The 12,025-nt window shown below is 45.1% G+C and overlaps 1 protein-coding gene across 1 annotated transcript in view; it reads right to left on the minus strand.

Moving 5' to 3' along the window:
- Positions 1 to 12,025, minus strand: part of FRAS1 (Fraser extracellular matrix complex subunit 1) — a 97,022-nt gene that overhangs the window by 37,277 nt on the left and 47,720 nt on the right. Inside the window, exons 17-21 of the mRNA XM_079306028.1 lie at positions 11,157 to 11,330; positions 9,921 to 10,061; positions 8,551 to 8,694; positions 3,225 to 3,377; positions 1,581 to 1,727 (exon numbers count right to left, since the gene is read on the minus strand). Coding sequence (XP_079162154.1) covers positions 1,581 to 1,727; positions 3,225 to 3,377; positions 8,551 to 8,694; positions 9,921 to 10,061; positions 11,157 to 11,330 — 759 coding nt within the window. The remainder of the gene's footprint in view (positions 1 to 1,580; positions 1,728 to 3,224; positions 3,378 to 8,550; positions 8,695 to 9,920; positions 10,062 to 11,156; positions 11,331 to 12,025) is intronic.

Raw genomic sequence — 12,025 nt, forward strand, 5'->3', positions numbered from 1 at the left:
AGACTAAAATAAACGTTGAAGAGAGACCAGATTTTCTCAGCCTAACAGCCAACCTCTGATTAAACAATCTTCATTCCCTCCAAGTGGCAGTTTCCCAGCAGCCTGGGACAATTTGTATCTCTGTGGCTTATCAGCAGCACTTGAAAAGGCACAAGTGACACTTGGAATGACAAAAATCCAACACACTTGGCCTTGAGCCTCCTGCTCCAAGGATTACAAACACTTCTTAAAAAGCCATTTGCAATAAAGAGATTAGAGTATCTGAATTGGCCTGCAAAAAAAAAATTCTATTTGCAGTTGTGCCCCTGAACTAAATTCAGGAAGGTGCAGGCCTTAGGAACACTCCTGGTCTACCTTGATATCCTGAGGCAGGAGCTATTAACAGGAAAGCTTTAATTAGAAAGGGGCATGTTAATTAGGAGGGGAGATATCCTGGTGCAGCAAGCAGTAAGAGAATCTCTACTGCAGGAGAAAACTGAGTATTTTGTTGAGCTTGTAGGAAACCAGCCAGAACAGCAAGAATCCTTTTTTCAAATCCCTAGTTTTTATTACTGTACTTTTTTTATTATTATCAAACAGCTTTTTGTTTTCCTGCAACAGAAGAGTGGTATAAGTCCTTCCAGCTATTTCCTTGAACTTATGTAAGGTGTCTCCATTTCTGCTGATCAGATGGAAATAATAGTTTCAGGAGAACCATCCATTTCAACAAAAGGCAGGTAAAGCTGACAACCACATCAGTTTCCTCCTACAGGACCTCATCAGTGACAAAATTGGGTCTAGGTAGGATGACACTGATACCTGGACTCAGTGCAACAGAGTTATTTTATCATAAATCAGGAGAATTTAAATCAGGGTAATGCAGGACTTCACTAACCTGAGTGTTCAGATTCACAGTGATCAAACCACTTCAGTATTCACTCATTTTTAGGTGTGTATCCCACTACAGTGGGCTTTATCCAGTTTTTCATATCTTTGGGCCATACCATTTTGCATTTTGGAACATCAAGCCAAATAATTATGAGAAGAATAACCCAGGGCCAGAATGAACACAAAACAATAGAGGAAAAGAGAGGCCCTGAATGATTCACCAACAATAGAATAAAACATAACACCAGATCATTAGGACTGGCTGAGGTCTGTGTCTACCTTGTTTCTCCTGGGGTTTCACATGAGGAGAAATGGACATAAATGCTACAATGCAGCTTCCATGGCATGTACTGGCAGGTAGTGCAGTGGGGAGGGGGCTTGCCTTAGTAAAGATTGATTAAAACTGGTCTCAACTTGCCAAGCTTCCATCAAGTCCCCAATCCATCACAGGGAAACCTACACAAATGCTCCTGCAGATTTTTACAGCAAAGCCTCTTGTCTTTGAGGTCAATAACAAAACTGCAACAGTTTTCAAATTCAACCCTGCTGCAGGCTCTGCTCCTGAGGCAGCTCATCACCTCTGTCAACTCGCATCGCATTTTTAGGCAACTGAAACCTTTTCTTTCCCAGGCAGCAGGAACAGTGAGCAAAAGAGCAAGCAAAGGCACGTTGGTGAGTGACTGGAAAGCAGAGATGGCTGGGGAGGCACTCACCTCTGCAGGTGTGGCTGGCATCCCTGTAGTAGCCCAGGGAGCAGAGTGGAGTGCAGGCGCCCGTGTGCGACAGAACCAGGCTGGTGCTGCAGGAGGAGCAGGACAAGGGACCCTCGCCAGTGCACGTCCTGCAGGAAGGGTGGCACCCTGCAGGGACAGCAAAACACAGTTTCTGTTCAAGGAACAGCAGGTCTCAGGGCAGCTTGCACAGGCTTCAGCAGAAACACTCTCAGAGACTGGGAGCAGGGATGGCGAGCACCAAAAGCTGCTGCCAAGTCTAAGCCCTCAGTGGTGCTCCTTTCTCTTTTTACCCTCTTCTCTCCAACCTTCCCTTCTTAAGAAAAGCCCTTCAGGATCTGGCCAGGACCTGTCTAACAGAAAATAGTGAGAAAAGGGCTAGCACATACCTCCTCCCATGTTTTCTCCCAGCTAGTTTCAGGTTAGATCCTCTGTGTCTCTGTAGGAGCCACCTAGTGCTTTTCTGACAGTTCCACACTTCCCTGAAGGTTCACATCCATCATTTCAGCAGGAATTACACTGATGGAGACCAGACTATTTCCGTGCACCTTCTCCCCATTTCCCTCATGAATTTCCAGGCTTATTTCTTAGTCTGACTGAAGAGATTTAAAATACCACAGTGGCTGAGGCCAATGTACCCTATTACTTTCTCCAGAGAGGTTACACACACAATTATAAGTCTGTTTTACTTCTTGACAGGCCTTTACCTTAAGATTGATGCCATCATTACACCTATCATGATAGGTGTAAAATTAATCATGAGTGAGAGTGGGCAAAGGAATCAGAAGCAACCACAGTGAGCTGTGCTAGGGATCTTAAAAGCCAGAACAAAATGTCCTATGAGCTTTGACATAGTCTGAAATATGCACAACTCCTTTTAAATGAAACCTTTAAACTAAAGGGAAGAAATGCTACCCCTAGGCTTACATCTTCAGGAAGGCAAAACCTCTCACTCTCAGGGGCCTTTCAGTCAAGTGTCACAGAATGTTTCATAGCTCTGAGATCTCATTTGTCAAAAACAGGTAAATAAACACAGAGCTTCCAGAATGCTGGAGAGAAGCTTTGAAATATTACCCACCCTAAACTAGACTAGGAAATGCCACTTCCTGCAAAGGGAACATCTACATTGTGCTGAATATCTGGTCTTAGTTCCTTTCTCTGAAACTCAATATCCTTTGCTCAGCTTTGAGCTTTACCACATCTCTGTCAGCCACAGAACAAGAAAAGGAACCTGCTTCCTTCTAAGAGCCCAGGGAGTACAAAGCAGCTCAGATAATGACTGGAATATGAAACCACATCAACAGCTAAAAGTGGAGGAGATGCAGGGAGACATTAGAAAATAAAACGCACCCTGGGTGCTGCATCCACTGCACCAGCCTTAAAAGCTGAATAAATTTGCTTTCTGTTTTAAGAGCTGCTACAAGCCATCACCTTGTGGGCCATTACTGCAGCAAGACAAGCCTCAGTAACAGACCTTAGTTAGGGTGATGTTCCACATCAAGCTGCTAAATATCCCAAGAAAAAACCCTGCTCAAGTGCAGCGTCCTGCCAGCTGCTGAAGAGGAGCCATGTCATGGAGCCTGTGAGGATGCAGGCAGCTGCTGGAGGTGTGTGTGAGGCACTCACTGTGGCAGGCACCGTTGTGGGTGTAGTGTCCTGGAGGGCAGTGGGGCAGGCAGAGATCCCCCAGCAGCAGGTGACGGCTGTTCTGGCACTGGAGGCACACGCTGCCGCTGTCCCGCAGGTTGGCCACGCACTGCTGGCACAGGGGGTGGCAGTCTGGAGGGAGCAGGGAGAAAGGGACACTGAGCACACAGGGACAGCACAGAGCTCCAGGAGGGCTTTAGGGATGGAACTCTGAGAGCAAATCCTGCTCCCTGAAACCCCCCCATCCGAGGAGCATTCCTTTCCTCTTGCCTCCTCCTGTGCACCACAACCTACTCACTTTTCCTCTGAACCCCCTGCCCCTCAAGCATCCTCTTTCCCACCCTTAAGTGAGCTTGGGAAAGCTCTGCACAAATCCAGCTCAAAACCCTTTGCCTCCCAAGACCTTTCTCTGATTTTGAGTGCCTCTGCCTACAGGTTTCTCCTTAGCTACACTGAAGGCCTCAGGCACTCACCTTGCTCTGCTCCCACCACGGAAAAATGAGGAGCAGCCTCTGTACAGCTGTATGACCTTCTCCTGTAGTTCCTGCTGTTCACATTTTCCCACACAAATGAGACATCCACACCCTGAAACAGCCACAGCAGTCCTCAAAGCCAGGCCAATAGTGGCATCAGAGTGCCTCAAAACCTTTTCCATTTTCCATTTTTCCCTAGCAGGACACAAGCTTGTGTCTCCTGACCTCTGCCTGAACTTAGGTGCTTCAAAAGGTTTGACAACAAGCTTTTTGTGTGCACAAAGGTGCAGTGTAAGGCAACCTGGAAGCCAAATTAATCCTCATTATGGTAATTGAGAAAATTATAAAGGAAATGACGACTGTCTTGAAAGATACGTAACAATGAGACTTGATTTGAGTACCTGGCCTCTTGTCAGATTTCTGCTGCAGGTTCACCTTTCTGCCTTTTGTCTCTTGTGACAGCAGTACTACAGATTGCCAGGCAATCTAAATTTACAAGCTGAAGACAGGCTCACAAGGGAGCCTGGAGGAATTCTGCATCCATAGCTGCAGAAGCACGGCAGCTGCTGGAGCCTGGCCCCAGGTGACATCTCCTGCGTGTCACACACAGGTGATTCTCACCAAACCCTGCCCCAAAAGCCCAGAGACAGCTCAGAAATGGATCCACTCCTGACTTCAGACAGGGATCCAAGCTTCTTGGAGAGCTGCTTCCTTCACCTCTGCTTTTACAGGTATAGAATCCATGGAGTTTCTGCCCTGTGCTCTCAGCCTTGGAGCTGGGAAATGACCAGCCAGAGCTGGGGTGAAGGTGTGTTCATGCAGCCCATCTTAGGGAGCAAGAACTATGAGCCAAAATACCCTGAGTACCTGTAATTTATATGGGCTGGAAGAGTTTTAGGCACTTATAACCAGTACAATTAACATAAATCAGTTTTTTGTACTTCCACATTTACCTGGTAATATGTTGACTCCCTTACTAAAATAATAATACTCCAGCTGAATCTCTTGCTGGAGCCACTGGTCTCTAATAAAGAGCTTTGTCAGGGTATAATGAGCAACAAATCTGGCCAAAAGGTTTCATAAGTAGAGCATAAAAATTGGCTGAGAAAATGTAGGGTATCCAGAAAGCCAGTATCTGTAGCAAAAAACCTAGATTCTCCCAAACTAACACTTAAAAATCTAAGTATCTACAGAACTCTGTGCTGCTGCAGTGGAGTTTTCTCTTCACAAGCCTCTATTTTCACTCTTGTGAGTGGAAAGAGTTTTCTCAGTTACTGTTTTAGGATGAATCAGTCCCATCACTCTCTTGTTCTTTTTGCAAGCCTGGAGATCAAAGCCCACACACCACCAACAAAAAAACCAGGGCTGATGCTCATGGTGGATTTGAGGGACACTGGGGAGTGAGTGAGAGAAGAACTGAACTGCTTTGTTTAGGGAGAGATGATTTCACTTTTTCACAGCAGGATCCCTTTGAAGCAAGGACTAACAGAAGGGGGATGTTTTCCTTGTGCTTCTCAGTAACACCCCACAGCCCTACTTGTTTCCTGCTTCTGCCTTCTCCCTGTCAGGCCTCCCTCCAGCTCCTTACAGCCTTTGGGATCTGGGTTTTCTGGAGTCTCCACATCCCCAGCTGCTTGCAGGTCAGTGCAACACAAGTTAGTTAATTCCCCTAGACCCCTTTCAGTATGCAAGCTGGATTCTTGGGAAGTCTGTCACCACTTTGCTTGTAGTCCCAATGCCTTCCTCCTCATCTTTCTGAGACTGCTGTTTTTCCTCCCACTCTCCAAACAAAATGTTTTCCTGCTCCCTTTCCAGCTGGCTCTGATTTCTCCTTCCTCACCTCTATGCAAAAATAACCCCTATCACCTTCCCTATCAATGATCTTCCTTTACAATTTCATTGTAAAGCAGAATGGAAATATTTACATGAATTTCCAATTACTTGACTTCCATATCCTCTTGAGCTTTCTCTTAGCAAATAAAGCAAGAAAACAGTGCCTTTCCTATATGGAAATTATCTGTTACAGATACTGTTCAGAGACAAAAGAGGCTGTTGGGGAGACAAAACCATCTCTGAAGTACTTGTGAATGCTCAGAAAGGAAATCAGTGGCATTTCTGCCTCTCAGCTCCACCATTAGCTTAGCAATCACCTGCTTATATTGTTTAAACACATCACCTCTCTTAGGGGCTCTCCAGAAAAGTATTTCCTGGTGAAAGTTTTGTGCTGTGCTCTGAGGTGAGACCTGAGGTTTGCAACAGAGCTTGACTAAAAATCAGCACTGAAGACACCACACACCAAGTCTCTGGTCTGAGTAAATCCAGAAAGCAAGGCAATGTGGTTGGTTTGAAAGGATAAGCAACACTGACCAGGATTTTTTACTTGTTTTGGCTCTTGGAACCTTTTTCTTGTCTCTCTTTCCCAAGACCTGAAAGGGAACCTGCCACTCAAACAAGCCAAGTGAATTCCTGGTGAAGTGCAACTGTGTTTGCAGGGATCTGTCTGCAGCCTGTGGGAGATTTCCCTTTGCAGTGAGGAGGAGATCCAGCTGGATGGTGCCTGGCACAAGGGAGCCCAGAGCAAAGCAGGGAAAGGATTCCTCCTCCTCTGGCAGCTCAGCTGATTCTGTAGGAGGCTGCAGTGAGTAAGTGGAGCTAAGCCCCTCTTGCTCTGCTCAGCCAAACCCCAGCTCTCTGTGATGATATCAATGTCTCTCTAAAAGGACAGCAACAGCTCATTAATTTTACACAGAACTGAGTATATTTCTTGTTGTCAGAGTATCCCTTCTGGAATTTTAAGAGCAAGGCAGCAAAGCTTGTTACAGGCCCCCTCCTGAGTGAGCTCTTCTGGTTTAGCTTTGAACATTTTCCCAACTGCACACAGCCTAAGAAAGCAAGAGCCTGCAGAACACAGGGACTGGGAGTTCCCTTGCAGCTGGAAGATGCAGCTGGAGTTCAGACCAGACTACAAGGGATTCTGCATCAGCTGGTGTTCACAGTTTTCTTCCACACCAGTCCCTCTGCAATTTGTCTAATTGCCCTTCCACAAAATCAAGAAAAGATCAACAGGGAAGCTTCCAGATCAGCACAGAAAGCTCAGAACAGCTGGAGCAGGGGTTTATGAGCAGGACAAGACTTTCAGCAGTGCTTGGGATTTTTAGACTGGTGATGGCAAAATTTCCCAAAGTCGAGATGGACAAGAGGGAGAGGGAAGTCAAAGAGTTTCCAAACTGGGAAAACAAAAATTACAGAAGATCCAACAGGGGGTGGCTAAAGTCTCAAGCACATTCTTGTACATACAATTGGGCTATAAAATAAAATTAATCATTTGAGCACTCTCGGGGAAGAATCAACACAAATTCCGTGTGCCCAAAACAGAGCTCAGGGACTCATTGATTTTTTGAAAGCTGAGGACATTTTGTCTTTCTTCTGCTTAAATGTGAAATGCTTATTTGATTAACTGCTGAAAACAAGACCTTTTTTTTTTCTTCTATTAACAAGGCAAATGCTCCACTCCTCATTCAGGTAGCATGCATTACACCAATAACACATGTACAATAACACCATTAATTCCCAGGCAATGGTTTGGAGTGACAGTTGGTTTTCTCCAGCCTCTGTGAAAGATTTTCCCCTCCAGGTCCATAAAGCATGGCAGGTGACTATAATGCACAGCAGGCCCTATAAGCTGTAACACAATTCTGCCTGGAGGGTTGGGAATTAAAGATAAATGGGAAGATAATTGTAAAAATAGATTGCTTTGGGAAGTGAAGGAAAAAGCTTTGTTAGATTCTGATGCAAATCATATCTTATGAGAGTGTCAGGAGTTTTAATGCTCTCTTTTATGGGACAGCTGCTCTTTAACTGATAATTAATAACTTGCAAGGGCAAATTCAGCATTTCAATCAGTGCTGAATGAGAAGAATGAGTGAAACTTAACAACCTGGATGTGGAACTCTTTATCTCTAGCAGAACTGGTGACAAACATCCCTTGCTTAAACACCAGACATAAATTTAGCACAAAGAGCAGCAACAACTTCAGATTGCAGACCTGGGGTCAAAGCACAACTTTTTTTTCAAGGCAAAAAACCTCAGTTATGTTCCTCTGCAAGGGTTCTCACAGCACTTGCTCTGTCCTCACACACTTTCTTTCCCTGCTCTTTTTGTCTCTGCAGACAAAACAATCACTTGTTTAAAAGGAAGATGAAGAAATGGTTCATAGAATTAAGCTGTGGAGAGCAAAGAAACAAGTCTTTCATAAAAAAACATCCAGGACATAGATGCAAGCAAAGAGAAGGCTCTGTGAAGGGAAATCGTATTAAACTGAGAACAATAGCCTCTCAATGGATATATTTATTACTTCTAATGCATTTTTCCCTTTTCTTAGGATTCCATATCTCATTTGGAACTGTTCAGCCTGGATTAAGCCTCACACATCACAGCTTTTCTTGATAAAGGAAAAGAAATGGCTTGATAAAGCTCAGGAATTGTTGGAGCAGTTCCCAGGATATGTTTATACGTGTCTGTGTGACGGATTAGAAGCGATTTTTCTTTTTAAACAGATAAATGCAATCAGTGGTTTCAGATGATGGGCTTAAGTGCAGGCACTGAGCACCCACACAGCATAACCCCTATCCAGAAATCCTATTACCTCCCAAAAAGTGCACACAGCAATGCTTGCTGTGCCAGCTTTCCTTTAGGGCCCCATCAACTGCTTCTTTGGATCACAAATTTTAACTGAACTCCTTTTCCTGAAGGTCTGAGCAGGACCTAAGCAGCTTTCCTGGCACTGTGAAGCAGCAGTTTAATGGCACAGACAGATCATCTCCTTTACTCACCCACACAATACCCCACCAGGTTGAGGTACTGCTCCTCCTTGCAGCCTGTCCTGCACTTGCCACTATCCAGAGTGGCATGGGGGTGGCAGGTTGAGCATTCCCAATCAGAGGGGCCATGGCATGTCTTGCAGGATGGATGGCAGGCTGAGGAAGAGAATCAACACTCCTGGTTATGCTCCTGGTGCACCCTCTCCCCTCCCTTCCCAGAACACCAGCTCCCACCATCATTTACTCCTACAAAACATGGGCATAAAATGGTCTAATGGCACCAGGGACTGCAGGGCTGTGCTTTGGAAGTTTCTCACATCTTCATTTTGAATAAACAAGATGAGGAATGGGCTGTCAGTTTAAAAAAGTGTGATTTGTTCCCTGCATTAATCAAGGTATAGATCCACACACAATATAAAAGAGAGAGAGATTGGCCCTGTTATTCCTCCCTCCAGCATATGCTTGTGCATATAAAAAGCCAGAGTGGGATGCACAGGGGAGATAAATTAAACTTCTCTTGGGGACCATATGAACATCATTGTGGAGCTTGAGATGCATGAGAGGAAAACTGAGGAATGATTTTTCCACCAAGCTCTCCCAAACTGAAACCTGTAAAGCAGGAATGCCCTGGCAGCTCATTAGCCACTGTATCTGCTAAAAGCTCAACAAAGGCATGGCAGAGAAAGAGGCTTAAGAGCTCTCAAAAATATTTCATGGAATGCTTTTGCATCCTTCCAGCTTTAAAGACAGATGTCAGATTTCTATGCTACAGATTTGAGGGAGATAAAAATACTACAGCTAATAGTCAGTAAAAAATTCTTAAAAACTACTTTCCAAGCTCTTTATGAATAAAAGGACACAGCTTGCAAGATGCCACTTTCCTGACACTGAAATTTTGTTTCTAAGACATTTATATAAGCCTGAAACCACGTAAAGCAGCACTCAGCAGTTACCTCAGCTCTAAGGTGGCAGTGCACACCTCAGAACTGATGAATCTTTGCAATGGCCTGCCAAATAAATCTATTTATAGAGTTGTTCCTCAGCTGAATAAATTGAATAAATAGAGCAATGGACTTTAGGAACGTTTTTTCTCTCTAAATTTGATGCTTTGCCTAATAAAAGCATTTTATATTTCAGTGTTGCCCATTGAAGAGTTTTTTCCACAGCACACAAGTTAAGAACACTATTCTGAAATCAAGCACAAAATATCATCAGTGAAACAGTCCTGAGGAGAGAAATAGAGTGTAATTTATGATCCCAAGTGTACACCTCACTCTCATTAGGAGGAGTGAAATTGGACTGAAATTGGACTATGCCATTCTCCCCTGAAAATACCTGAAGAGCTCCATAAAAACCTGCCAGCATCTCTAAGGTGCACTCACAGGAGCAGCGATCCCCGTGGCTGAACAGCCCCTCGGGGCACCTGGGGAGGCACCTGCCCTCCAGCAGCACCAGGGAAGCAGGGCAAGCTGTGCAGTCCTGGGATGAATTCCCCACACAGCCTGCACAGGAGGAGTGGCACTCTGCAAGGAAGGGAAGGGAGAAACAACAACACACAGAAAACCAAATTAATTCTGGCTTATTTCGTTTCTTACTGCCTCAAAATATGGCCAGACTGCTTTCTTCCCAAGGATGACAGGAAGGTATTTTCCTCTGCTTGTGAGAGGTAGAGAGGAGTACAAAGTAGAGAGCAGTCCCTGAAGATAAGGAGCAAGCAGAGACAGCTGCATATTCAATATTTCTTTGCACCCACGCAGTTCATTACTGAAATGCAAAGCTGAGCTGCCCAACACTGTGTGATGCTGTTATCCTCCCCAGAAGAGCTCTGGGGTTCTGCAAACTTACAGCTGCTGCAATCACCTTCTGTTGTCACCCTGCATTACTCCAGGCAGAGTTTCCTATCACTGCACAGGTAAAAATGAGCTTGTGCTCATTCCGCTGAGCTAAGACAAAGAGATAAAATCAAAATAACTGGATTTTAAATTATGTCCACTTTTAAAAGATAGTTTTTTTCCAACAAGAAGAAACAGCCATCAGTAGTGTTACTACTGTTATTACTACTACTTTACTTAAGTCACCGTCTCTGACTGATGGGAAACCACATGTACATCACAATGTACATCACATTACCCACTTTTCCAAACTCTAGCCCTCATGGAAATGCTTCCTAGTTGGTATTTCAGGAGCAGGGATGGCAGGTGTGCTGCAGGGCATGAAGCAGAAGAGCTTCCTCAAAAGAAAAGACTGCTGTGGGATGTCCTGACCTGCTCCAAGGGCTAAGAAGGAGAAAGCTCAGTCTTTTTTGAAAAGGATTTAAGGATTGATCCTCCTTCAAAGTACGTCAGTGCTAAAATTCACATACTCAGCTTCAATGGAAAGGAGGCTACTCTGAGTTGAGCTGTGCAGGCTTGAACACAAGCATTTGAAAAGAAAGTACCAGAGTCTTTTAGTCATGAGCCTTATGAAGATTACATTTTCCCTCAAAAGTACAAGGACATGCCATCTGGAAAGTTTCAGAGTTCAAACACTCATGGCAGTCACGAGGCAAGCACAAATCAAACGTGGTACGAGCTCCCCCAAAACACCCAAACCCCAGGGCTGTGAACAGCTCTCCTCACCTCTGCAGACCCCTGTGCTGTCCACATGGAAGTGGGATGGGCAGGCAGGCAGGCAGAGGCCATGCAGAGCTCCTTCCCCGGGCAGGTGAGGCTGCAGGACGTGCTGGGGCTCCCGGCAGCGCAGGCACCGCGCGGCCCCCGGGCCGGAGCAGGACAGGCAGGACGGGTGGCAACCTGGCACAGGGGGACAGAGCCATCAGAGCCACAGCTCTCCCAGGGAGAAGGACAAGGGACAGCTCTCCCAGACACTGGGACAAGGCCCAGCAGCATCTGCTCCTGCTTTCTACAAATGAACAAGGATTTTAGAAAAATGCTTTGACATCGCTGCCCTCGCCCCCAAGGAACGGCTCCTTTCCTGAGTAAAGCTGATGGACAAATGAAAAAATGCAGCCCTGTGCCACAGGCAGCCAATTCTTTAATTTCTGGAACTGCAACAGTGAGCTCAATCTCACTAGGAAGGACAGCAAGAATTGACAGTGTCAAGGGCTCACATGAAGCAGAAATTCACCTTCCCGATTTTCACTTTTCCCACCACAACAAAAATTACCTCAGTTTTGGCAAATCTACCAGATGTGTGTGGAACTTCATACCACAAATGTGTGGAATTTCATAACAGATGTATATGGAATTTCATACCATGAATGTGTGGAATTTCATACCAGGTGTATGTGGAATTTCACCCACCTCTTAACCCATGTTGAGAAAAACCTGGAAGCAATGTACATTTATTTCAGCAGCATACACAGAGAAGGAAAAAAAAAAAGTCCCTGAAATCACTAAACCCTGCAGGAGTGAAAGCAGAAAGTACATGGGAAAATTCACTTTTTCTCAAAGCAGAAAACAATCTGCAGGGAAGGCAGGAATTAAGC

Source organism: Erithacus rubecula, assembly GCF_903797595.1.
Source record: "Erithacus rubecula genome assembly, chromosome: 5".
NCBI classification, from domain to species: Eukaryota; Metazoa; Chordata; class Aves; order Passeriformes; family Muscicapidae; genus Erithacus; species Erithacus rubecula.